This window comes from Barbus barbus (genome assembly GCF_936440315.1).
Source record: "Barbus barbus genome assembly, chromosome: 16".
NCBI classification, from domain to species: Eukaryota; Metazoa; Chordata; class Actinopteri; order Cypriniformes; family Cyprinidae; genus Barbus; species Barbus barbus.
The window spans coordinates 19,497,471-19,521,817 of NC_136744.1; the positions used below are offsets into that span (position 1 = coordinate 19,497,471).

General features: G+C 36.9%; 2 protein-coding genes across 6 annotated transcripts in view; one reads left to right on the plus strand and one right to left on the minus strand.

Moving 5' to 3' along the window:
* The first annotated feature begins 989 nt into the window (after positions 1-989).
* LOC306882299 (V-set and transmembrane domain-containing protein 4-like) lies at positions 990-10,240 on the plus strand. 2 transcript variants are annotated; one of them, XM_079436836.1, is made up of 8 exons: positions 990-1,198; positions 2,365-2,760; positions 7,297-7,350; positions 7,784-7,891; positions 8,077-8,110; positions 8,206-8,330; positions 8,653-8,711; positions 9,568-10,240. In XM_079436836.1, the coding sequence occupies exons 1-8, from the start codon at positions 1,147-1,149 to the stop codon at positions 9,727-9,729; spliced, it is 990 nt and encodes a 329-aa protein (XP_079292962.1). In that variant the 5' UTR covers positions 990-1,146; the 3' UTR covers positions 9,730-10,240. The 2 variants fall into 2 exon arrangements, with proteins under 2 accessions (XP_079292962.1, XP_079292963.1); XM_079436837.1 differs by lacking the exon at positions 7,297-7,350 and having other exon boundaries at positions 1,010-1,198; positions 9,568-10,119.
* A 3,904-nt stretch (positions 10,241-14,144) lies between these two features.
* The window catches only part of LOC306882843 (WD repeat- and FYVE domain-containing protein 4-like), a 46,806-nt gene continuing 36,603 nt past the window's right edge, over positions 14,145-24,347 (minus strand). For 3 of the 4 annotated variants that reach the window (XM_079437790.1, XM_079437789.1, XM_079437788.1), the window contains exons 52-62: positions 23,564-23,717; positions 23,343-23,434; positions 22,158-22,370; positions 21,130-21,262; positions 20,111-20,268; positions 19,762-19,920; positions 19,467-19,646; positions 18,209-18,391; positions 17,664-17,760; positions 16,869-16,989; positions 14,145-16,218 (exon numbers count right to left, since the gene is read on the minus strand). In XM_079437790.1, coding sequence (XP_079293916.1) covers positions 16,152-16,218; positions 16,869-16,989; positions 17,664-17,760; positions 18,209-18,391; positions 19,467-19,646; positions 19,762-19,920; positions 20,111-20,268; positions 21,130-21,262; positions 22,158-22,370; positions 23,343-23,434; positions 23,564-23,717 — 1,557 coding nt within the window. In that variant the 3' untranslated portion in view covers positions 14,145-16,151. Of the gene's footprint in view, positions 16,219-16,868; positions 16,990-17,663; positions 17,761-18,208; positions 18,392-19,466; positions 19,647-19,761; positions 19,921-20,110; positions 21,022-21,129; positions 21,263-22,157; positions 22,371-23,342; positions 23,435-23,563; positions 23,718-24,347 lie in introns of all 4 variants that reach the window. The other variant, XR_013785300.1, reaches the window with a different exon arrangement.

Here is a 24,347-nt window from a genome sequence, read left to right on the forward strand (position 1 = left end):
TTACTAATAACTGCCATTTTCATGCTTATGTGCTCGTTTAGTTCGACATATTTCATGTTTGTAGGCTGTAAAATTCACAACTGGCTTTGTTTCCATTATAACATGCTTCCTTGATCCAGTCAGAATAATGGAAAGATTTTTTTTTTTCTCAGCAATACAGAGTTAAAGAAAAGTATTGTGCTGGCAGGACACGTGTTAGTCCTATACTCTGTTGCTATATATGAGCACATTGTGTAATTCAACTCTTCTTGGCAGCAGTTGTCAGTAGGAGAAACCACTAGCTCAGCACATTACCCAACCCAATAAACCATTATGCTTCAAACCACGAGATGGGTGGACAAGAACTGTGCAGTGAAGACAGAAAACTACATTACTCCAGACAGAGGCCATATTTGTAATAGTCAAAGTAAGGATAGTTCACCCAAAAGTTTAAAGATTGTCATCATTTACTCATCCTCATGTCTTTCTAAACCTGCATGACTTTTTTTTCTTCCATAGAATGCAAAGTATGAATTTCATTATGCATTTAGACAGTTTGTTACACAAAGCTTTTATATATTTTGTATAAATTATGTATAATTCATACGTTTTTCAGACTAGATTACTATGTCCTTTTTAAAGTTTAAAAGCCTCAGTCACAATCGCTGTAATTGCATGCTAAAAAAGTACACTACGCAATATTAAAATATCTTCTTTGTGTTTACCACTAGAAAAAAAAAGTCATGTGAGTTTGGATCAACATTAATTTTCATTTTCGGGTAAACAATTCCTTTATGCTTTGCGACAGTCCACTTCACTCATTATAAGGGTAAACGCTAAGACCTGGTCACTTCTCCTATACTTTCATTTGCTGTGGGTCCAGCTGAAAATTTGTGCTGCTTCCAAAGGTTCTCTCAGGAAATTATATTTCCTACGTACTTTTAACTGGCAGGGGGAGTGATTACAGGACAGAGAAAGAGAAAAAGAAAAAGAGCGCGGGTGAAAAAAAAAGACTGGGGTGTTTCTAACTGGGAACAGAGCACGCACTGTTTCAGATTACACACACTCACTGAGAGGGAGAAACAGAAAGAAAAGGAGAGAAAATCCCAGGGACTCCTTTCTTTTCTTGAAGTTTAGTTGGGTTTATGGAGCCTACGGGTCTGCAAAATGAAGCTCTCTGCTGTTGCGATAGTTCTCCTGACTAGAGCATTTATTGGAGGTAAGACTGTCTGTTTATGATGGCCTTTAAATATGCAATGACGAAACAACTTGCAAAATAGCTTTTAGGGGGTACATGATCAGTGAGATGATTTTTCAGAAAACAGCTTCACATTTGTTACACGTAACTGCAGCGTTCATCTGCATAAAACAATTTTACATGTTTAAAAAATGTAAAAAGTAAACAAAACTCTTCTACTTTTGTTCACTGACCTCATTTTATATTCAATATGCATTTTTCTTCAATGCAAAAACGTATTGCAAAATGTTGCATTGTTCTGAACAGTCTTATAGCAACTAGACATTTTCAGGTCAGGGTTTCATTCAGCATTATTATTGTGAGACTTTTTGTTTTTCAAATCTCTCGTGATGTGGTTTTTGCATTGAAAACAGAGCCCCGGTTGACCCCTGAGGGACTCAAGTAATTGGGACACAACATAAACACGACAAAGGCTTTTAACAGCTGGATACAATCATGTTGTCTTGTTCTCTCTAGTTCAAGAAGGCAGACAAATGTTTTCCACCTGTAGTTTCTGTTTGGTACGGCATATTAAGCCCAGATGCATTCAGATATTTTACACCCTTTAGGGGTCATGGATTTGGGCCAGAATAGGAGATATCACTGATGAAGCTCCAAAGACAACTGAGGAATAAATATTATAACTTGGTATATAAATATATATTTAATATTATTTATACACACACACACACACACACATATATATGAGAGCGAGAGAGAGGAAGCCTATGGTAATTCAATCTTAAAATAAGGATACATATCTATAATTGTTTATATATTCTGAACTTCAACAAATGATTAATTGCTACAGCTTTTATTGTATGCAATTATCTTTTTGAGGTATAAAAGGTTAGGAAAACAAATATTTTTCATACATTTAAAAATCTTGAAAAATAAATTAGCACTTTCTTAGTCTCTTAGGTTTTCTTTTTACGATTAAAATCTATTTTATTTCTCTTTTGCCTGCACATTTAAATCATGATAGGTAATAACTTTTTTGGATAGGTAGCCTAATGGACTTTTTTGGAAGCCCATATCACAAAATCAGATATACTGTATTTAATAATACAACAGATATCACATCAACAGCAACAATCAAGAGAAAGTCTAAACATGATTTTATTCTTTTTACTCCATGTATTTCCCAGAGCTGAGTGAAGCTCTAAATGTGACCGTCACCCCTGGGCCAGTCAGCATGTGTATGGAGGGAGACAACATCACTTTGTCCTGCTTAGTGTCTCAGAGAAAGAGAAGCAGCAGTGTCCTGGTGCTACGCTGGCTCTACTTCCCCACCCCTGAAGACGAGCACCTCGTGGTCAGGATGGGCATGAAGAAGAGCAAATATTATGGCAACTACAGCAAACACTTTCCCCAGAGCAAGTTCCACTTGTGGGAAGAAATGGACGGTCAGATCTATCGTTTGCGGATCCTGAATGTGTCCCTGGAGGATGGGGGCAACTATACCTGTAAAGTACAGGAAATACGGAAGCACAGAAACAAGTGGAGGACCTCGTCTAATGGAACAGGCAGCATGGAATTACGAGGTAACTTGAGGATTTTTAAAGCGGTGTCTTAAATGATGTACAATACACTGTCAGCCTTCTAGTATATGACTTCTTAAGGCTATTGTCTGAAATGAAGCATAGTTTTTTTTTTATTAAACTACATGGAAGCATTCACCTTTTTCAGTTGATGATGCTCTCATTTTGGTGTTGCCGCTTTAGCATGTTAGCTAACCTAAGCCCAAAACATACTTCAGACTTTACTGTGTTTTTCAGTGTGAACACAATACTTGCACTACTTGTACAACAAAATGGCAAAGAATAGTGTAGAAATATGCTAAATGTAAATGACCAAATGCACAACGTGAAAGCTTTTTATGCATGTTAGCAATCTGGAGTTTAGAACAAACGTTCAATTCAGGAATTAGTCACTAGCGCCAGCGAACACTGTGGTTGAGTTGGATGTGGTGGAAGAGTGATGTCTTGCGGTCAGGGCTAACCACACAACAGCTGTTTCCTCCAGTTCACTAATCCTTCAGTTCATCTAACAGAGGGTCAATTTCAGTTCCACAATTGGTGACAGTTCATTGTTAGCTATTTGTAAACCTCTTTTACAGAAGGGATGGTCTGTCTTTTCAGAACATCACAAAAGAGCGACTATCAGATTCACATAGTGACATTACTCCATGTCAACAGTTCAAAGCCCAAATCCAAATAGTTTTCGAATGGTCCATAAAATTTCAAATAATCAACGTGAAAATGAGGCGTAAATGTTCCCATTTCTCACGTTGTAGCCTTTACTTGCATAGCTTCAAGTGTGTTTGTAAGCCTCAGGGTTCCACCTTCCACATATATACATCATTTCCACTATAAATGTGTTCTGGGCCAACACAAACAGACCATGAGGCTGTTAACGAGAGCAACCTGGACGTGCTGTGGGGACATAGAGAGGAGACTTGGCAAGGATGCAACTGAAAACATTTACTCTGGCTGCATTATGAGTTTTCCTATGGTGTTCAGACAGCAAGAGGCCCCCAAAGCCTCAGCGTCCATTGGATTAATCATCTGCCTGATACATGGCAATTGCCTGATGCTAGCAACAATAAAGAGAACAAAATAAGTATTTGTTGCATGCACTTGCAGTGACAGTTCACTCAAAAATAAACATTCTGTCATCATTTACTTAATTTCTGCAATGACTTTCTCGCTTCTGTAGAACACAAAGGAGATTCTGAAGAATATACTAGAGCTTTCATTTAAAAATCACTTTGTGTGATTAATAGACTAAAATGTTAGTTATTCATTGAAAATCTCCACCTTCAAGAGTTGAACTTGAGAACTGGATCAGTCCATGTATAAGTCAGATTTTGTGAACTGGATCATTTGAAAACAAAAAGTTTTGTTCTATCAAAAACGTGCCAGTGAGAACTAGGGCAGATGTAAAGATTTTCAGTGAATAATAAATTATATTTCAATCTGTTCTTCACACAAAGCTATTATAGGCTTCAGAAGGCTTGGAGTACAGTCAACAAGTCATATTTCTTCTTTTATGTTCCACTGAAGAAAGACAGTTTGGAACAATGATGACCCAATTTTCATTTTAGCTTGAACTATTTCTTTAAAGTAGCTCTTTATAATTTATACATTTCAAAATGCTACATCACTGGCCATGACAAACCATTGCGTCTTAAAGATTTTTGTTTAACTGACATTTTAGAAGCTAAATAAAAAACAAAACAAAAAAACCCCACTAAACCTCAAAGTCTTTGAAATCACTGTATATTTAAGCAGATTTTGTTTAAAGAGATAAATGCAGTAAAAAATATATTTTTAAACCATTCCATATTCCTGCATATGTAGCTGATGATTTACTTGAAGAAAAAAACATCAGCATATATCTCACATATATAAAAGATGTGGTTTTGAAGGGATAAAAGCAACAGAATACTATTGTAGGGGTTAGACAACCACTTAACCAAATCTGAGACACAAAAATACAAAATAAAACCAAGTGAAAGAGTAAACAAACAAGAGGCAATAAGGAAGGAAATGAAGGTCGTAGGTTGACTTAAACTGGGGAATTTGTCTTGTGAAAGATATAACAAAACAATGTCAACCAGCTGAAATACCCCATAAACATAGACCAAAGCAGGACCACAGAGCGGGGTTAACCACTTCAACCATCTCTCCAGCCATAGGGTCGGCCAGAAAATGACTTAATGCTTTCCCAAAACAAAAGCGGCACTCAAACATATGCTGTTCCCCACCCATTGGACTTCGAATGTAGTGTGTGCATTGTTCTCAAGTATTATTGCACATTGTGTCTGAAAATGCACTGAACCCTTCAGTTTAGCAGGGGTTTAATAGAATGGCTTAGACTTGAAAGAAAATGCAGATCAGGGCCCGTATTCACAAAACATTTTATCTTACCACAAAGAGTTCTCCTAAATAGCAGTAAAAGTTTTTAGCTAAGTGTTTTCTCCTAAAACCTATTCACAAAGCTGCTGAGACAAAATTTTACTAAGGAATAGAGAGAAGTCTTAAGCTAAGAGTAAGGACGGGGTTGATGTTTACTAACTATGCACACAGTGATTGGCTGATAGGAGTGGGAAGGGGTCTCTGTCAGAGATTTATTCATAGAAATATTGTAGAGCACGATATTATGTTGCCATTTCCAAATAAAGGTTTAAAAAATAATGTTAATTGCCACATTCAAATAAAGATTTTAACATGCAGGCTAAGTGTCACTAATTAAATATATGTTCAACTAATTGTCAGTCTTTTACATGTATGCTTCTTGTAGTGGATGCATATAAACCGCCTTTTAATTAACAGAGTAGAATAATCATGGCTGATAATAAGACATGCAAACGTAGAAGAAAACCAAACTGGACGCAAGAACATCTGTTACTTCTTGCCCAACTGGTTAATGAAAAGGATATAATCGAAGGAAAATTTGGAGTTGGGATAACCTCCAAATCTTAAAGGTGATATAATTTTAAAGGCTCATTATTGTCAAATGTTTATATTCTGAGGCAGATTGCTGGCAACAGCCCTTTTAGGATAGTTGTGAGTTGGTCTTAGTGACTTAGGAGTCCTCTTCACTACTCCTAACGTTTCACAGATTTAAGACCTAGTTTTAGAGCTAAAATGCTTTGTGAAATACTCAGAGCAAAAATGTAGGAGTCCTAAATTTAGGACTGACACGCCCACTATTTTTAAGATTTTCTCCTAAATCGTCGAGTTAGGAGCTACTTTTAGCCTTAAGATGTTTTGTGAATACGGGCCCTGATGTGTAACTGTATACCTGCTGCGGATGGAGTCACAGCCGTTCTGGTCGTCATTTCAAGCAGAGCCGGTGCTAAAGTAGCGCATTAGAGCGGAGACGCACAACAGGATCCGCTAGGACCCAGAACACAGAGAGAATGGTGATAAAAAGTACTTTAATATGCTGATGATCAGGGCTTCTGTATGTTTTTTGGAAGGGTTTCTTTAGAGCTCAGCCCTTGTGCTTTTCACTGCTCTAGTAATTAACAATGTGAAGTTACATTAAAATACTTTCTCATAACTGAATAGGTAAAGCCATCTATTTGTAGATTGATTTAACTTTACGTTTTGTTTAACATCTTAACCTTCCCAACACAGCAACACTGATGTGACAAATGGTGTTGGCTTTGGGGGCAGAACTATGTTTTTGTTTGGCTAGCCAATGGAAGAAGTGTTCAGGAAACTTCTTGAAATAATTTTTTTTGGTTAATTTTTTGTGATGCTAGTCGCACACACATTACAGTTTTAAGAGAGTGAGAACCTTTATTGTGTTTCATCATACAATTATGTAAATTTTATTCAGCTAATTTGAAATTTTACCTTAATATCATACAATTAGCTTTGAAAGTAATTCTGTCCAGCAGTGCCCTCAACATCTGTAAGCAATTTTCCCTAACCTGACATGTTTTGAAAAATGCCATGCAGCAAAAATGTAAAGAAAAATTAAAGAATGAGAAAAAATTGGATTTTCCATATACTTTCAAAAATCTGAATTGTTTCCTAGATAAACAAGTATTAACAGTAATTAATAGTAGACCAAGTTAATTAAACGTTGATGTGATGCATGCTGTATGTATTGATAGCCGTTTATGAGCTTTCTGTGATAGATTTATTTAGAGCCACATTTCTCAGGGTCAAAGGTTAAATATTTTTAGAGGACTCTAAAACAAATTCCTTTTAAACTAAATGTCCTTGCCTGGTCATATTGAAGCCTAATCAAGCACAACCCTGAAAAAAAATCTGCATGGAATACAAGATGTTGGGGAGAATGACCAGGCTGAGCCTTGAGCCAAATATGCAACAATGAAAATACATTTCATAATTGAGTTTCCCCTAAACTTAGATTGTTAAATTGCAATACAAATGTGAAGCACAATAAAATCCACAACTGAAAAAAAAAAAAAAAACATTTTTTATTTCAGTTCTCATAAAATGTTAGTTTCTTCCTTTTATTAAAATCATTTTTTTACAGTTTACTTTTTAGGATTTTTACTTTACACGCTTCACTTATGCCTCTCTTAATGTTTTCAGTACATCATATACTGAGCACAGGAAAAGCTGATGTCATATGGCGCATGTTTGAAGGTATGCTGTTACCTCATTATTTTAATAAAATAAGAACATGTTGTTTATTGCAGTCTGGAGTATGGTCTCCATCACTGATAAAGTGGATAGGATCACAGCTTTGGCTAGTGTTTTACATATCCTCCCTTCTGGTGGAGAAAGACCAAACCAAATTCAACCAAGTGTAAACCAAGTGTGCTCTCAGTGTTTGGTTTATTTTTGTGGTCAGCTCTGACCAAGCTTATATTGGAATAAGGATTCTCCTTTGGTTTATGACACTTTACAACATTTCCACTACATTATTACAAAATCCACTACATTTTATATACAATATAAAAAATGCATTACTGTGTGTAAATTATAGTTTTAATTCCATTTTTTTAATTTGTTGCTTACAAGGTCAGGGCTTAGAATTAGTTGTTACAGCACATTGTTTTGCTGTGATCTTTCTCAGATTTGTATCTGTGTGCTGTGCTCATCTGCTCTATCGGTCTGGTCTGCATGCTTGTCTTTGCCATGACTATCACATGTCAGCACCTGCAGCACAAACGAAGACTACGAGGTGATGAGCTTTTTAACTCATTTGAAGTCAAATCATTTACATGATACTTTTAAAAAATACTGTCTTCAAGCAAAATGCATTTAAAAATACATAAATTATTTTATTCTTACTGTATGATTCTGTTTTTCTTATTACCACACATATTATTTATGTTCTTATGCTTGTTCAATTCTATCTCCATCTAGCCAGTTATTACCTTGTGAAGTGTCCTGAAAACAGGTAAACCTATGCAATATCATTTACCACTGCTTTGCTGTTATAAGTGATTGATTGATTGATTTTAAGAATAACATTGTTCTGTTTTATATATCCAGTTCAGGAGAGACAGTTACCAGTGTGTCCAGCTCTTCTCCTGCAATGCACAGAAAAGAGAGACGACACAAACCACAGCTCAGAGACATCACTGAACCACTACCACCACCACAGATACCAGCTAAAGGTACGTAACAGACTGAAACCCTTACATTAGAACACAAAATCAAAAATGACTGGGTTATCAAAATGTTAGGTTAACACTGTACAAGAAGGTGCAATTCGGTTAAGTTAGTTAATACATTAGGTATTTTGAAACATGAATGAGCATTTATTGCATTTCATTATATAGGTTAATATTAATTTATGAATGTACTATTGTTAATTCTTAATTCTTGTTCATTTAAAATACACAAATTGTCATTTACAGTGAAATTAGTATATGTAAAAATGAACATTAACCAAATGTATTGTTACATTTATTTTCTTTTTCTTTTTTTTTTTTCTAGCACCTGTACCAAGAAAGCCACGTAGGACCAAACTTTTAAAGGCACAACCTACAAAAATGGTAGGAATGCTAACTCTTATTGAACTCATTTTACATAAGAGAATTATTTTCTTTCATACTAAAGCATTAAAAAGATTAAGTGATGATAGGGTTTCATAATTGTCCTAAATATATATCTTGATAAATTACTTGTTTTATAATCAATTTTGTATGTGTAATCTTTTTATTCACAGTTTTATAATATTTGCATCTAACGACACACTTTCTTTAGCCTCTCAATTGAATTTTCACAGACTAGAAACATGCAAGAGGGAAATAATGTGGCTTTCTCATTGAGCTTTATGTTCGCCACAGTTATTGCTATACCAACTTCCATTTATGGGTGTTATAATTTTATTTACTATTATTGCTTTCCAAAGCGTGATTATTTATTTAACTTGCTTGATTCATATTAGATTAGTTTCCAGGGAAATCATCACCGAAATGCAGAAAAGCAGCAAAAAACAGAAAATGTTTTACGGTCTAGCATTGTATTGTGAAATCCGGTTGTAATCTGGTTGGTCAACGATAAGCTTTACATACTCTCTACTAGCAGAACACAGACTTCTTTAAATAAGTGTGACTGGCAGGGGATCGGATAACATTTGTGTGTCTATCCTACTGCTCTATCCACTTGCTTTGTTTGCATTCCATTTTAGAAGTACATCCTTTGACCATCGTAACTATATGTTTATCAGATGAAGTGATTGTTCCGACATACTTGAGACTCCTAGTTAGAACCGTCTATGAACAATCCTAAAATTATACCTATAATTTCATGTTGTTCTGACCCCACATTCCCTAGAGAAACTCATTTTTCAGACCTCTGACCACATACCATATATCTGAAACGCCCTGTTCTCTTCTCGTCCTCAAGCCAAGGGTGGTAGAGGACAGTCTGACATACGCAGAGCTGGAGCTGGTGAAACCGAAGCCTGAGCAGAAAACAGACTTGACTGGATGTGCACAACTTGAGCCTAAAACACAATGCATGGGGACTGTATACGCCCAAATTCTCTTTGTGGAGAAGCAAGTGTAAATATGTACAGTATTGAGTTTCATACCAAAATTATTTATGAGATTAAAATATTTTTACCTACATACTGATGTTCTGTTATTTCATGTATACTAGTATTACTAGTATAAAATCTGTCATACAACAGCAGCATTTTCTTTATATATATATATATATATACACATGGGCACATTTATGTACCTATGAATTTGAGACCTCTTTTTTTATCCAAAAGTAAGGATTGCATTATGGATTTAACTCCAAACATGCGTAATTTGATTATGCAATTTTGTAAAGCATGTAACAATTTTATTTTTTGCTATGTTGTATAAAATAAAGATTACTCTAAAAGCAGAGGATGACACAGTATGAGCAAAAGAGCATACTGATTTATTGTCTCATTTATGTCCACTTAAACAGGTCGTCATTGTGTTGTTTATTGAAGCATATCAAAGAACATTTAACCCTCTGATATAACCAGAATAAGACCTATAAGATCAATCACCTTGGTTGTTGTAGTTTGCTTTCCTTAATTAAAAATACAAATATTAGCTACAGTGTATTGTGGTAGGTATATGGGGTATGTTAGATATTTCAATGGTAATTTCAATTTAACTTGCCAGTATACTTGCCTTAAAAAAATAATGTATTTTTACTATTATATTTTCATGTGCATAATATTTCATTATTTCATGATTTTTCTGCATATAATGCAATTTGTGTATTATAAATGTATTTTAGAATTGTTTATAATAATTTATTTAAAATAAATATTAGAACCATGAACATTTATATTATGATTTAGAAATAAAGCATTATGGTATAGACAAGTCAGGTCCTTCAAACACTACAGATAATATGCTACAGTAATAAAACGTGTCATATTTTCTAATTCAGGGGCAATCATAATTTTTACTTTAGAATTTATTAATTGTGGCCGATTAATCATTTTAACCATGCTATTGGTTAGCTACATATATATATATATATATATAGGCATATATAATTGAACATGCAAAATTAGGTTTAGACAAGATGAGTGCAAGAGCGCAGCTATCATAAGCATAAAGCCATTGATACAATGCACATTAGGACATCTCAGTTCGTCTTTGTCCTCTCTTATCGTCCGTTCTTTAGTTTAGTCTCTTTTTCTCTCTCTCCGTTTCTCCCACATGCAGCTAAGAGCCAGTGACTGTGCTGAACCCTTTAATGGTTACATTTATTAAAATCATACTAATTGTAATCATGCTTAATAATTAGCTTTACAGTGCATTATAATTGGGTTAGGCTACAAGATGGTTCTGCCTAGGTGCTATAATTTATTTGATTTAATTATTCAGACGAGCCCAAATGGTTTGACATGTAATATCATAAAACCACCGACGTATTAAAATTGAGATGGCTATTGTCTTTTGAGAAGGTCATTTGCTTCTCTTCGTGAGATATATGGTGATTATTTTCCAGTCTATTAAGCGCCTCTACTTAGCACAATTAGCCGCATGCACAAAGGTTAAAGAGAGCGACTCTCCCCCTTCATTGTGGTCACAGCGCATATTAATGAGCAGATGCAGCGTAAGGATGGCAGAGGGGCCCAGGAAGGGGCTCAGAGGGAGTGAGAGAGGAAGATACAGTTTCTCCAGCGTCCTCAGCCCTGGCTCACTCTGAAACATTAGCGGCGAGCATAAACACAGCCAAGCTATACTCTTCATCAAAGCCTGCCTTTCTCCTCTCGTCTCAACTTACCATGACCTTCTGCTGTCCTGGTTTGATTTTGCTCTGCAGGAGTGTTTATATGCTGCAGATGTGGAGCGCTTTTTTGACCCGGATCTTCTCAGAGAGAGGCCTCTGTGCTCTTTTGTATGGAGCTACAGTATGTGCAGATGTTAGAAGCACAAAACCCAGAACAAAGCGAGAATGTCAGCTGTACTCAGGGGACAGAAATCCACAAACACAGTGTCTACCACAAACTACACACAGAGATGCGTGCATATTAGGCCATCAAAAGCACAGCACATTCATCTGCTCTCAATTCTGTTGTTTTGAACAAAACCCTTGACCAACTATAAAGAGCAGCAGCAAAGAAAAAAACTCATTTTCCGCACTGAGCTGCAACTTCAGCAAAAAAATAAAGTCTGTGATTATTTACTAACGCCCATGTTGTTCCAAACCCATATGCTGTTATTTTTGCAGAGAAACTCCAAATGAGAAAATCTGAAGAATTTTTACACCGCTCCTTTCCTCGCAAGCAGTTAATAGCGACCTAAGGGAGACAATATTATTTTTACACGACAGCCATTTTATGCGCTGAGCTTGCAACTTTGAAAGAAACGGTTAAGCAAATATGTAACTTATATGGCTGTTTACTCATGCTCATGTCGTTCCTTGTGCTTTTATTTTAGATTCCAAAGGTGAAAAACTGTTTGTTTGTTTCTTTAACCACTCTTTTCCTCACATTCACAGTTAATCTCCGGCCGGCAGGAATTGTAGGTGGGGGGAGTGAATGTCCAGCGCTCTCTCCACCCTCAATACCACGACTGAGGTGCCCTTGAGCAAGGCACCGAACCCACAACTGCTCCCCGGGCGCCGCAGCATTGGCTGCCCACTGCTCCGGGTGTGTTCACGGTGTGTGTGTGTGTGTGTGTGTGTGTGTGTGTGTGGATTTGTTCACTACTCACTTCTGTGTGTGTGCACTTGGATGGGTTAAACGCAGAGCACCAATTTCGAGTATGGGTCACCATACTTGACAATACGTCACGACTTTACTTTTAATTAGAGATGGTCCTCACTGCAGAACACAAGATCCAGGGGGCGTGGTTGGATCTAGATCCAACTCCTCCCACCTTATATATACCTAAACCTCTACCCGTCTCCACCCCCTGATCCCTAAATTCACCCATCTCCACCCCTAAACCTACCAATATCCACCCCCTAGATCAGGGATAGGCAACTTCGGTCCTGGAGGGCCGGTGCAGAGTTTAGCTCCAACTCTAATCAAACACACCTGAAGCAACTAATTACGGCCTTCAGGATCGCGTGAAAATTAAAGGCAGGTGTTGGAGTTGGAGCTAAACTTTGCAGGACAGTCGATTGCCAGGAATAGGGTTGGGCACCCCTGTCTTAAAGACATTGATTAGCTTCTTCAGAAGTGTTTGGTTAGGGTTGGAGCTAAACTCAACAGGACACCGGCCCTCCAGGACCGAAGTTGCCTAACCCTGCCCTAGATGTAGATCCAACACCGCCCCTGGATCTTTGTTCTGCAGCGAGGGGCCACTGCTTAGTTAACGTTACGTTGATTCGCGCCATCCAAACTGGTACTACTTTCATGTCTCTCATTTTTGTGTAGGCTATACATTTTTTAAATGTTGTATGCTTTGTTCTTAAAAAATATAAATCAGGTCTCTGGACTCACAAACTGCGTGCGGACTCGAGCTCTGTTTCATACAAGCGCAACTGGCATCTTCTTCAGTTATCGATTACAATAATAATTTACTATTTTTCCAAGCTAAATTTTATAATATACAAATCAAGTTACAAAATTAAATCCAAACTCGCATATTTAAAATTAAAAATATAAAACAAACCACTACATGGTCAACATTTGGAACAAACTTGTTTGGAGCAAACTGAAGTTTTTACTATTTGAAAGAACGATTCCTTTAAATACAAATATAAATATAATCTTACTGCAGTGAATAAGGTGGACTTTAATAATTATTTAATTTCCACATTTTGAGAGTAAACACATTACACTGCTCTCCCTATACACATCGGGCATATAACCTTATGGAACGGCTGATCTCAGATTCCCATCCCCGTTTTCTTTATGGCCCGACCCCCATCGCTGGATTATTCATGCTGCTTAATGATGGCTATTAGGAGAAGACAGTCTCCAAAGGTTGGAGGGGAGCAACAATTAGCCCTCTTCCCCAGAGAGGCAAGTGGAGCGTGGCCTGGTGGGAGCTCCCAGTAATCGTAGCTCTTTCCCTGCTGTCTGCCTACTTGAGAGAACCAGACTCAGTCCCACTCATGTGCCAAAGAGCCCCTTAATACACAGCCAAGTTACATAATACATCTGGACAGATGAACAGAAGAGGACCTGAAGCTTTTTTTGCTGGAGAGTCAGTCCAAGAAGCCTGAATATGTAGCTGAGTATCTAAGAAATGCAATATAACACTACATAAAAAAAATATATATTTAAAATAAATTTGATAAAGATTCATATTTCAGTAGCATATAATTACGTTTTAAAGGGTCTAGGGTACAAATTGCAATTTTGTTGCAAATGCATGTGTTGCTCTGCATGCAGTGACCCATATTCTTAAACTTAATGGACATCTGTGTTGATTCTATGGATTTAACTACCGCAGTAGCCTTGACAACTACCAAAAACATTACATCAACTGCTGGATGCTGCCAGGGGACCACATGCACAACTGGACAAGTCACAGAAAGCTTATATTTGCTAGTATTTCTGTAGAATAAACACACTCGCTCATGATTCATTAAGGGTGTCAGAAAATACTGGCTATTATTAATCGGGCTGCATGCAAACAGAAGCGTCATTCAAGGTCTTGACTAAATGATGCTATTCAAATCATAAGAATAATTAGTATTCCTGGCATCTTTAACAGATGATGTCACACATTTAAACTTTATGTGTTGGCAACGTTTGTGAAATTAATCAGAAATTAATCACAATTAAATATGCATTGGTGGGCTAAACAGATACATTTTGCATTAATTGTAAAGCTGATTATAAAATGAACAATAGTTGCATTTCCCACAGCAAAGCATAGTTTGGTAATGTTGGAATGAGGTTTGGTATGATGTGGATTGAAACCTGTAATTGAGGTCGAATAAACTCAGGCATGTACAGTATAAACATGTTTTCTCAACCAAGCAACAAAGAATTGTTCTTTCCAGTCCTTTACCAGACTGGAAAGACAAAATGATCCACATTCAAATTGTATGTAAATCTGCTCAGATTTGACATTCAGAGCAAAATAAAGGGGTTTTGAAACCCTAATGTTCAAATGTTTTTACATTGCACTTATTATATTGTACTCAATGTATTTTTTAAAATTCCTGCATATAATTACATCTGTAATTACATCTATTACTGTAACACTGTTGACCCCATCACCTTAACCCATCCTTAAACCTGTCCCTAACCTTAGGGACAGGTTTACCCGTATCCCACCTCAATAGCAGCAAAAGTGTTTCGCAATACAATATGAACACAATAAGCACATCGTGCTTATTTTTTTTATGTATGTTCATAGTAGTTAAGGCCACTTGATATAAATCGGGACCAAGAAATCAATACTTCTGTTGAGCAAAGACATTAAATTGATCAAACGTGACAGTAAAGACTTTTACATTGTTACAAAAAATACTTCTGTTCTTTTGAACTTTCTATTAATCAAAGAATCCTGAAAAAAAAATCACAATTTCCACAAAAATATTAAGCAGCACAACTATTTTCAACATTGATAAGAGTTAGAAATATTAAAACAGAAAACAGTTATTATAGTTCAGCTTGAGCATAAGAGACTTCTTTCACATACACTTCACATACAACCACAATTGTATAGGTAAATTTAAGTGTTAGTAATAATAATTCTTTACAGAGTCAAAACAGCACATCACTGTTGTTTCCTGTGTGCCATAATTTAGTGGCATTTATTTCAGAATACTTCAGACCATGGAATGTGTGTAAATGCAGTTTTACAGATCCACACCCTCTATGATGGGAATCTGGGGCACGTTGCCAATGGAAACTCTGACTCTAATTGGCTGAGGAGGTTGATTCAGCCCTTTAACAGTAGCGTTTTCCCTGCTGTTCCACTCTGAGATAGCAGGACCGCATAACGAGTAAGCAATTTTTAATTACAGATAAAATAGTCTTGATATACAGTATAAACTGTATAAAAAATCTTCCAGCATAAAACACTAGTAAGCAGAAGCCTGCTGCTCTATAAAATACACCATTCAGTATGTCCACTGGTGTAGTTTAAAAACAAATACATGAAATGGCACACAAGCGAATGGCTTTGAAACTCCAGCATACTATAAAATAAACATTACTTTCTTTGGCTTTCTGGGAATCCAAGTGAGAGAAAGAGAGCTACTATACAATAAAACCAATCCACCAAATGGGCCTACTTTATTTTTTTTTAAATGGCATCATCTTTCATTTCTTAAATAAGCAATGCTGTGTTTCCGGCCCTGGCCGGCGAGCCTCACCCAGCCCAAGAAAGAATGCGTCATCCCTGTAATTCACCAGACCCAGAGTGGGTCTCCTGAAGTCAGCAGTCCTGCTGGAAGTGGTGAGAGCAAAGTGCATACGTAGGCAGTACTTAAGCTGGACTCTCCGCTGGCATGTGGCTGCATTCAGCTGCAGTTACAGCCGACTTTAACACTGACTGACAGATAATCGATTGATCCTAGCTTTCGCAGGACCAGCTGTACACCCTGCCCCAGGCATCACCGACCAGCAGTGTGCCATGCGTTCTGAAATCACAAATTAAAATCACATCTCCAGAAAAAAAAGACTAAAAGACTAAAAACTCAGTTGTTACTCACTGTTATTCTAATGCCATAAGCCATTCTCTTTTTTTGATGACAAAATTAATGATTTAAAAAAATTGTCCTGCTCACACTTCTCTGTATAATGGCTGTGGATCACAACCAGCATCAAAAGTAAAAAAAAAAAAGAGGCAAAAGTGTCACATTCATCATGTGCCATGCTTTTCGTGGATAAGTCTGAATGAAGTGCGGTGCTAATAGTCTCATGAATGCAGTCATGTACAGAAGACCTACAGGTCAAAATTTTCATGAAATAATAAATTACATTTCAGTTTATCGTATCGTATACCTACAGAAAACTTGGAATGTATACTTTTTTTTTTTTTTTTTTCAAGTTTGATGCTGGTCACTGGCATTATATAGACAAGCGTGAGCATGATTTTTTTTGTCGTCCAAAAAAGAAGGGTGTACAGCATTAGAACAAACACAGGGTGAGTAAATGATGACTTAATTTTACAATTTAGGTGAACTAACCCTTTAATCCTGTACTGAATAATTTAAAAACATTAGAGGATCCATTTGAAACCAACTTTCAGACCATATTTTGGTCTGAGAGACTGGCCTTTCTTTAATACCTTGACATGCCCAGAGCTGTAATCGCAGGGTTATTTTTGCAGCGTCGACGAGAGATGGTCTGATTGCGATTTAACTCTCGACAGAGCACCAGGTGTCTTTCCCACTTCCATGAGCTGCTGTCTAAGAAAAGCAAAAGCAAGAGTGAGATATGAGACAGAGATTATTTATGGTCAGCACGTTGCTAAATTGAGAGAAATACATCTAATATAAAGCCTTCACTGTTACAACGAGTTCCCCCAATTTAATTTAAACGTGTTGATACTTACACGCGCTGACGCTGTGCTGTAACCAATGTGTACCAAATTGGATTTGGTTATTATTGCTTTCTAAATTGCATGCCTACATCAGCAAAATTGCTCATCAGTGTTTACAGGCTGTATGTTTAATAACTTTGCCCCATAATTCCTCGCAGCTAGCCCTAATGCGTCGCACAAAACAGTAGATCATTATGAACCTTTCTTCAGATCGCTCAAAAACAAACCTCCGGCTGAGCGGCTGCACCATCACACTTAAGAACAAACGTAATCCGATTTATACAGCATTTTTGAATGATGTCTAGTATTTGGTCTGGCTATTTAATTTCAAACATTACTTGTATATTAGAAAATAACGATTCTTGTGATGTCACAAAGCACATTGTTTTCCAATATTCCAGGAGCGAGTTCCTGTTATTTCATGCTGGCCATTAAGGAAGCTCGTGGGTTATAACGGTCCTATGACCGGAGGCGAGAACAAAAGCACATATTCACGCTCTTGTTCAATTCTGCACTTAAGGTGAAGTGTATTAGTGTTACCTGCTTCCTCAGGAGCTGATGACAAAACATGCCCTTGAGACACAGGGCACTCCTCGTGTCCAGGTAATTGTACTCTAGTATATTCAGTCTTCCATATCTGCAACAAAACCACACGGTTAATGAAAAAAAGAGGGGGGAAAAAAATCGAATGCAATTGAAGCTATATTCATAAATCAAATCTGCTGGCCATTGATGTCGCAGGTCCAAGCTCCAATTGATGCCTAATTTAAGAAGCACTTTGATTTAATAACTGCTCTTACCTCATCTAAAGTGAGCACATGTAACTATTAATGCTTCTGTGGGACTTCTCAGCCAAGCCTGTGAGCCCCATTTCAATATCCCAGTTACCATATTTTAATATTTTGCAGCTATATTACCTGACTATTAAGCAGGAAACACTACAGGAAAGATTTATTGCTTAAACACAAAGGTATAGTCTGTGGAGAAGACTTCTCATTTAAACTCTCTCATTATAAAGTTCACTATATGAACGCTACGCCTCATCATCTTTCAGTCAGAGGCCCGTTCTGAAGGTCTGCCAGTACCTGGACGATGCCGTCGGCGCTGCCGGTGATGATCACGTTGCGGGGGTCCCACTCATACTTCTGTGTGAAACAGCAGCACAGAATGTTTCCTTCAGGCCGGCAGGAAGTGTTTAAAGAGGCCAGCAGCAGCCCCTTCATGGTCCACAGATACAAATGGGTCTCTGCGCATGACACAATCTCACCCTGAGAGAGACAGAATGCCGATTAATGATGCACATACCAGGCAAAAGACACTGTTTTTGTTTGGGGTCAGTAATTTTTTTTTTTTAATCAGATGTGACATGAGGATATTCACGTTGTTATAAAAAATCTATTTCAATTAATTGCTGTTCTTTTGAACTTTTGATTCATCAAAGAGACCTCAAAAATGCATGATGGTTTCCATAAAAATAGTAAGCTGCACAACTTTTCAAACATTTTCAAATGTGATAACAGGAAATGTTTCTCGAGCACCAAATCAGCATATAAGAATTATGTGACACTGAAAACAGCTTTCAAAAACTTACTGACCAAAAACAATTGAATGGTAATGTTTCTCTCTCAGTGTCTACAAGTTTTTTAAAAAGCTTTTTAAACTTTCAAACAAGCCAACATTCAAAGTTTGTCTAGACAAATGTTGTTTTTCCAAGTAAAAAATTACAGTTGTATAAATATGAATTCATAGTATTAATTTTAATTAATTTTATAAATATTTTAATTTCAATTCATCTGAATTCTACCTATTTACATATAAATTGCAATTCTGCATCCTTTGTGCTATTAGGAATTTAACGTAAATTTAAAAGGCATTCTCGATTCACTTCGTGCTTACAAGCCTGATATTTACAATGGCCCAAAATACATTTAAGCAACCCGTAAAATGTATGAAGAAAAAATAATAAATGGTTAAATGACTATAAATACTTTCAATTTGCTGTAATACAAATTATTTGAAGGAGGTTTGTAATTATATATCAATACTTTTCTCTAGTGTTTTTAGTTGCAGGTATGCTTCACGCTGTGTAATGGGGTTTAAGCATTAAAGCAGGTCTGAAGGGAAGGATGTGCCCACCCTTCCTTCACACAGCTGGCTGAGGGGAGTTTCAGAAACCACTCTCCGGGTGCAAATGAGCCGGTATAAATGTGTCATCCAGGCGGCAACACGAGCCGAACGGCCCTAACCAAATTAAATGTGCGGGAGTGAGATGGATGGAGAGATCTGAGCTGAAAAATGCAGGCTGACCTCAGAGCGTGTATGTTTTTTCTGGAGGGTACTCACGGTCAGGTCATTAATAGCCAGGGCAGACACAGCAGAGGAATGTTCTGGTAACTGTGTGATGTAGCTGAGGTCCTCCAGGTCCCACAGGATGCAAGTCTGGTCCAGAGAGCCGCTAATAATCACGCTATGTGCTTCTGATGCTACCAGACACGTCACTGTGTCTGTGTGACCATACAAGGTCTGAGATGGAAAATAAACATTTATTTATAAATTAAACTGAATCATTTCAAAACTGCTTTGTGACACCTAAGCATGAACATGGCTGTTTTGGAATGATAACACGTGTCAGTCTGACCTGTTTGAGTCTCATGTGTTTAAGTTTGTCCTTGATGATAGAGACGTCCCACACACAGACAACAGTGCTGGTCCCGGCTGTGATAATGGTGCTGTTGTTGGGACAGGCAGCACATACAACATCTCCCCAGTCCGACACGCTCTCACACACTGAAAAACTCTAAAACACAGGTAATAAAGCGATCAAACTTTGACAGCCAACCAAACGTACCCTTGTTAAATAATAAACAATACTTCAGACACACAGGAACAGGAAAACATCAAATGTAAAAAGAATTACTAAAAGAAAATGACAAGCAGGCCCATCGTGTTAACTTATTTATGGATCTAGAGAAATTCTAAAAGCAAACCTTTTCAGTTGTGTAGCTCCCAAAAGAGCAGGTCTGGTCATAAGAGCCCCAGCTGAAGTATGTGTTCCACTGAGGTGGGAAGAGAAGTTTGTTTTTTTCCACGACCAATACATCTTTCTCTCTACACACTATTTGGCCAACAGGCCCCAGTGTGAGCTCTATGTAGAGAAAAAACAGAAAAGCAGGTTTATGCAGTGTGACATGCCATGTATATATATTTTGTAAATGTTTTTGATCAAATTAATGTAGACTTGCTGAATAAAGGTACACATTTCTTTCAAAAATGAATCTTACTGACTCCAAACTTTTAAATGTTTGTGCCTATTTAAACATGTACTATTAAACATTAATGTCACTGAAAACTATTGATGAAAACTTGCAATTAAAATGTTTTTAAAAAATTGTATAAATTAATTTTAATATTGTGAAAAAAAATGTTGGAACAACTGTGTCAGCACTTTAAAAAAAACTGTGGTCAAGAGGACTATTCTACTTTCAAATGACCTACATATGTGAGGACAGTCAATCTTCCTTCTCACTGACAGTAGAACAGTAACACAAATCATAATGAAGCCTGAGATGATTGCAAACTTCTCTCATGATGCCCTTTAAATCTTTCCTTGTAGGATTTACTGATCAGAATGATAAAGTAACGCCTGATGTGAGAACAAGATATTGAGTGAGAGACAATAGAGCGGGAGAGATAGAAACAAAGTGAAAAAGAATCATCTAATTTTCCAGAGAGATTCTTTTGGGACATTCCGATTATTAAATAAGCCTCAGTGGCTGTATCTTCAAGTGTGGCCTAACAAATAGCAGGAGCAGATTGAAGCCGAAAATGAGCCTGTGAAAAGTCTAGCCAGCATCTTCTGCCTCGCGGCTCCCATTGCTCCCTGTAGACGTGGCCCCATCTTGTAAAAAATAATTGAGGAATGGAATAAAATAACAAGGTGACTATGAATGATTAATTGGGGGGGGGTCTGTACCACAGCACTGTGGATGTTCATTTTAAGCAGTACCTTTAATAGCTTGGGCGGAGGGCTTGAGCTTGTCCAGTTTAAAGAAAAAGGGGGTTATCTGACTGGATACCGATGTCTCTTTCCCAGAAGCACCCTTGTGAGGTGTACGGCTAGGGTGTGGTTTGTTGAAGAGCTGGAAGCATAAAACTTATTTTAATATTGCATTTACAGTAGAATACAGTATCACAGTAAATCATCTCATTATAGAAATCAACCTTACCAAACATTGGAAATGTTGCATACATTAGGCGTGTGACCTTGGACCACAAAATCAGTCACAAGGGTAAATTTTTCATCTGAAAGCTGTATGAATAAGCTTTCCATTGATGTATGGTTTGTTAGGGTAGGGCAATATTTGGCCGAGATACAACTATTTGAAAATCTGGAAACTGAGGGTGCAAAAAAAATCTAAATATTGAGAAAATCACCTTTAAAGTTGACCAAATTAAGTTCTTAGCAATGCATATTACTAATCAAAAATTAAGTTTTGATATATTTACAGCTGGAAATTTACAAAATATCTTCATGGAACATGATCTTTACTTAATATCCTAATGATTTTTGGAATAAAAGAAAAAAAAAATTGTTTTACCCATACAGTGTATTTTTGGCTATTGCTATAAATATATCCCGGCGACTTAAGACTGGTTTTGTGGTCCAGGGTCACATATTGGCACCGCATTGGTTATTGGCTTTTATATGAGATCTTCTTTTATCGTATCAGTCGATTTTATATATTTAATTTCTGTTCATCTGTAAAAATAGTAATTAGTTTTTGATTGACAAAATAGTAAAGAATTTTAATATTTACCAAATTAACAAAATTATCAGCCATTGCATGAACATTCTTATCAGCTTGTCAGTATCAGCAAGAATTGGAATACTGATGCATCTCTAGTATATCTGGTTATCAAAAGTGCTTTACAATTGTATTGTGCATGTACAACCAAAAACATTCTCTAAAAAAATTGAATAGAGTTATAGAAGATCTCTTAATATTCTTTAAACAGTGTGCTCAACTGTTGTACCTGCTTCGGCATTTGGCCAAAGTTGCTGATGTAGCCAAGCACAGTGCTTTTCATGACAGGATCCTTCATGCTCGCTCTGTCGTATTTGTCAGTGTAGAAATATGGGTGAAAGGTGTTGAGGGCTTCCACTGCGGGCGGACCCTGCTGTTTGTATCCGAAGATCAGATCAATCCAAAGATGCAGGCGTGCACTCACATAATCGCTCTCAAGAGCCTGCAGAGATGGGCAAACTCAGTCTGTCAGCAGATCTGGATGGGAGCTAATACGCTATCAGTGATACCATAATTTTTATTTCTGTAGAAGTGCAGGCAGAAAAGCTGTGCTTACAAATATCAGGTCAAAGAGAATGCACGATAATGCATTTTAAAAAGATATTATTCCATCCTGGCGACTGATTACAGTTCAAACAATCTGATATAAAAATTATATTCCAAAAGTTTGTATTCCTATTTCGTGTTACTAAGTCATTTTCCATTTTTTAAAAAAAATCTAAAGTATTTTAGAATTGGCTAAAGTGTCCAATCATAAACATATATACAAAAGCAAAAAACACTTAAAATAACAAGTTTAATCACAAGCCACAAACACTAAATTGTGGAAGATCCCTATATTACCCTTCATTTGCATATGAAGGAAGGCGAGCAGACAGAATAACTCATTTTATGCCATCTGGAAATGATACAAATATTGCTCTGTAGATTGGGAACAGATAAAGCCTGGCCCTTATATGCCTGTAGGCGTAACGTAGTGAGAAAGAAAGCATTCATTCCAATAACCAGCAGGCTTCAGTAATGGAGTTATAGGAGAGTGCAGATATTGTACTGGCGCTGAATTGGGCCTGTTATCTTCTAATTACAATGGCGTTAAACAGAGTAATGGGGCTTCCTTGATGAACTCAACAAGTGCTTATTATCTCAAGAAAGGCAAAAAATAAAGCAGCTACAAAAATTATTTAACTATCGCCAAGTTTAGCTGAATATGAATGATGCAGCGACACTGATACTGGTTTAACTCTATGCTTGTTTTCATGAAACTTGGTATGTGCTCTGATTGCACTGACCCTCATTGTCTGTCACAATGTAGGCTAAGAGTAACCAAAGCAGCATCTAATGCAGAATTAGATATTGTGATGCTGGTGGCCCACAATAAGGCCTATTTTGCGTTTTATGGACCAGTGAAACTGACCTCTCTGTGTACTCTGATGAACTCCTGTGGGTCTCCTTTGGCCCATGGTGGCAAAACCACATCATCTAATGGTGTTCCATCCTCCATGCAACCTGTATTATCAATACACACATTTAATGACTAATGAAACAGACCATTTACAAATAAAATAAAAATATATATTTAAATATAAAACCCCTACATTTCCATTCAATTGTTGTGCTAATACTGATATATATTACCAAAGTCAAATTGGTTGGAGTTGACAAGAAAGTCCGGGAGGTAGAAAAATTCTGGAATGAGCTCTCTGACATCACTCATGTTGTCCTTAGAAGCAGATTCCCACTCATTCTGAATGCTGTGAAACATCCGCTCTGGAACGTCAAATGTTCCGCCCTATATATGTAAAAAAAAGAGATTAAATCCACCAAAATTTTAAACTCTAGGAAGGGTGCATTTCCTAATGTTATTTAAAAGCAAAGTGGCACAGTGAAAAGGAAAACACAATTTGGAGCAAAGAAACAGCATAGAAGTAAAGAAAAATTACAAAGGATGAAAAAAGACATGCCATCATATACATGTTTGTTTAATGCACAAGGTTGGGAGCTCCACCACCAGCAAGGCTGCCTAGAACACTACAAGGGCCCCATGTGTTTATATGAATCATAGTCAAAAACAATTGCTTAGATTTGAGACATTTTCAAGCAATTGATTCAGGCTTTTTATTTTTCAAGGGAGTTTATACGTCCCGGTGAAAATCTCTGGAGAAGTTATGTAATTTGCAGTAAAAGCAAATGCCCTCATTGAATGAAAGTAATATACTGTTAGTGGCACAAATCTGATTATGAATATTACTGTACGGAGGAAAGCTGCTCAAGTAAAGCAAATATCATTGCAAAGTGTTATCCTAATGTTTGCATTACGTTACACCGGCATATCAAATATGCATGACATTTTATTTTAATCAATTGGTTCCATGTGTATAAATGAGATATTCTTTAAAAACGAAATGCGGTTTTGCACGCA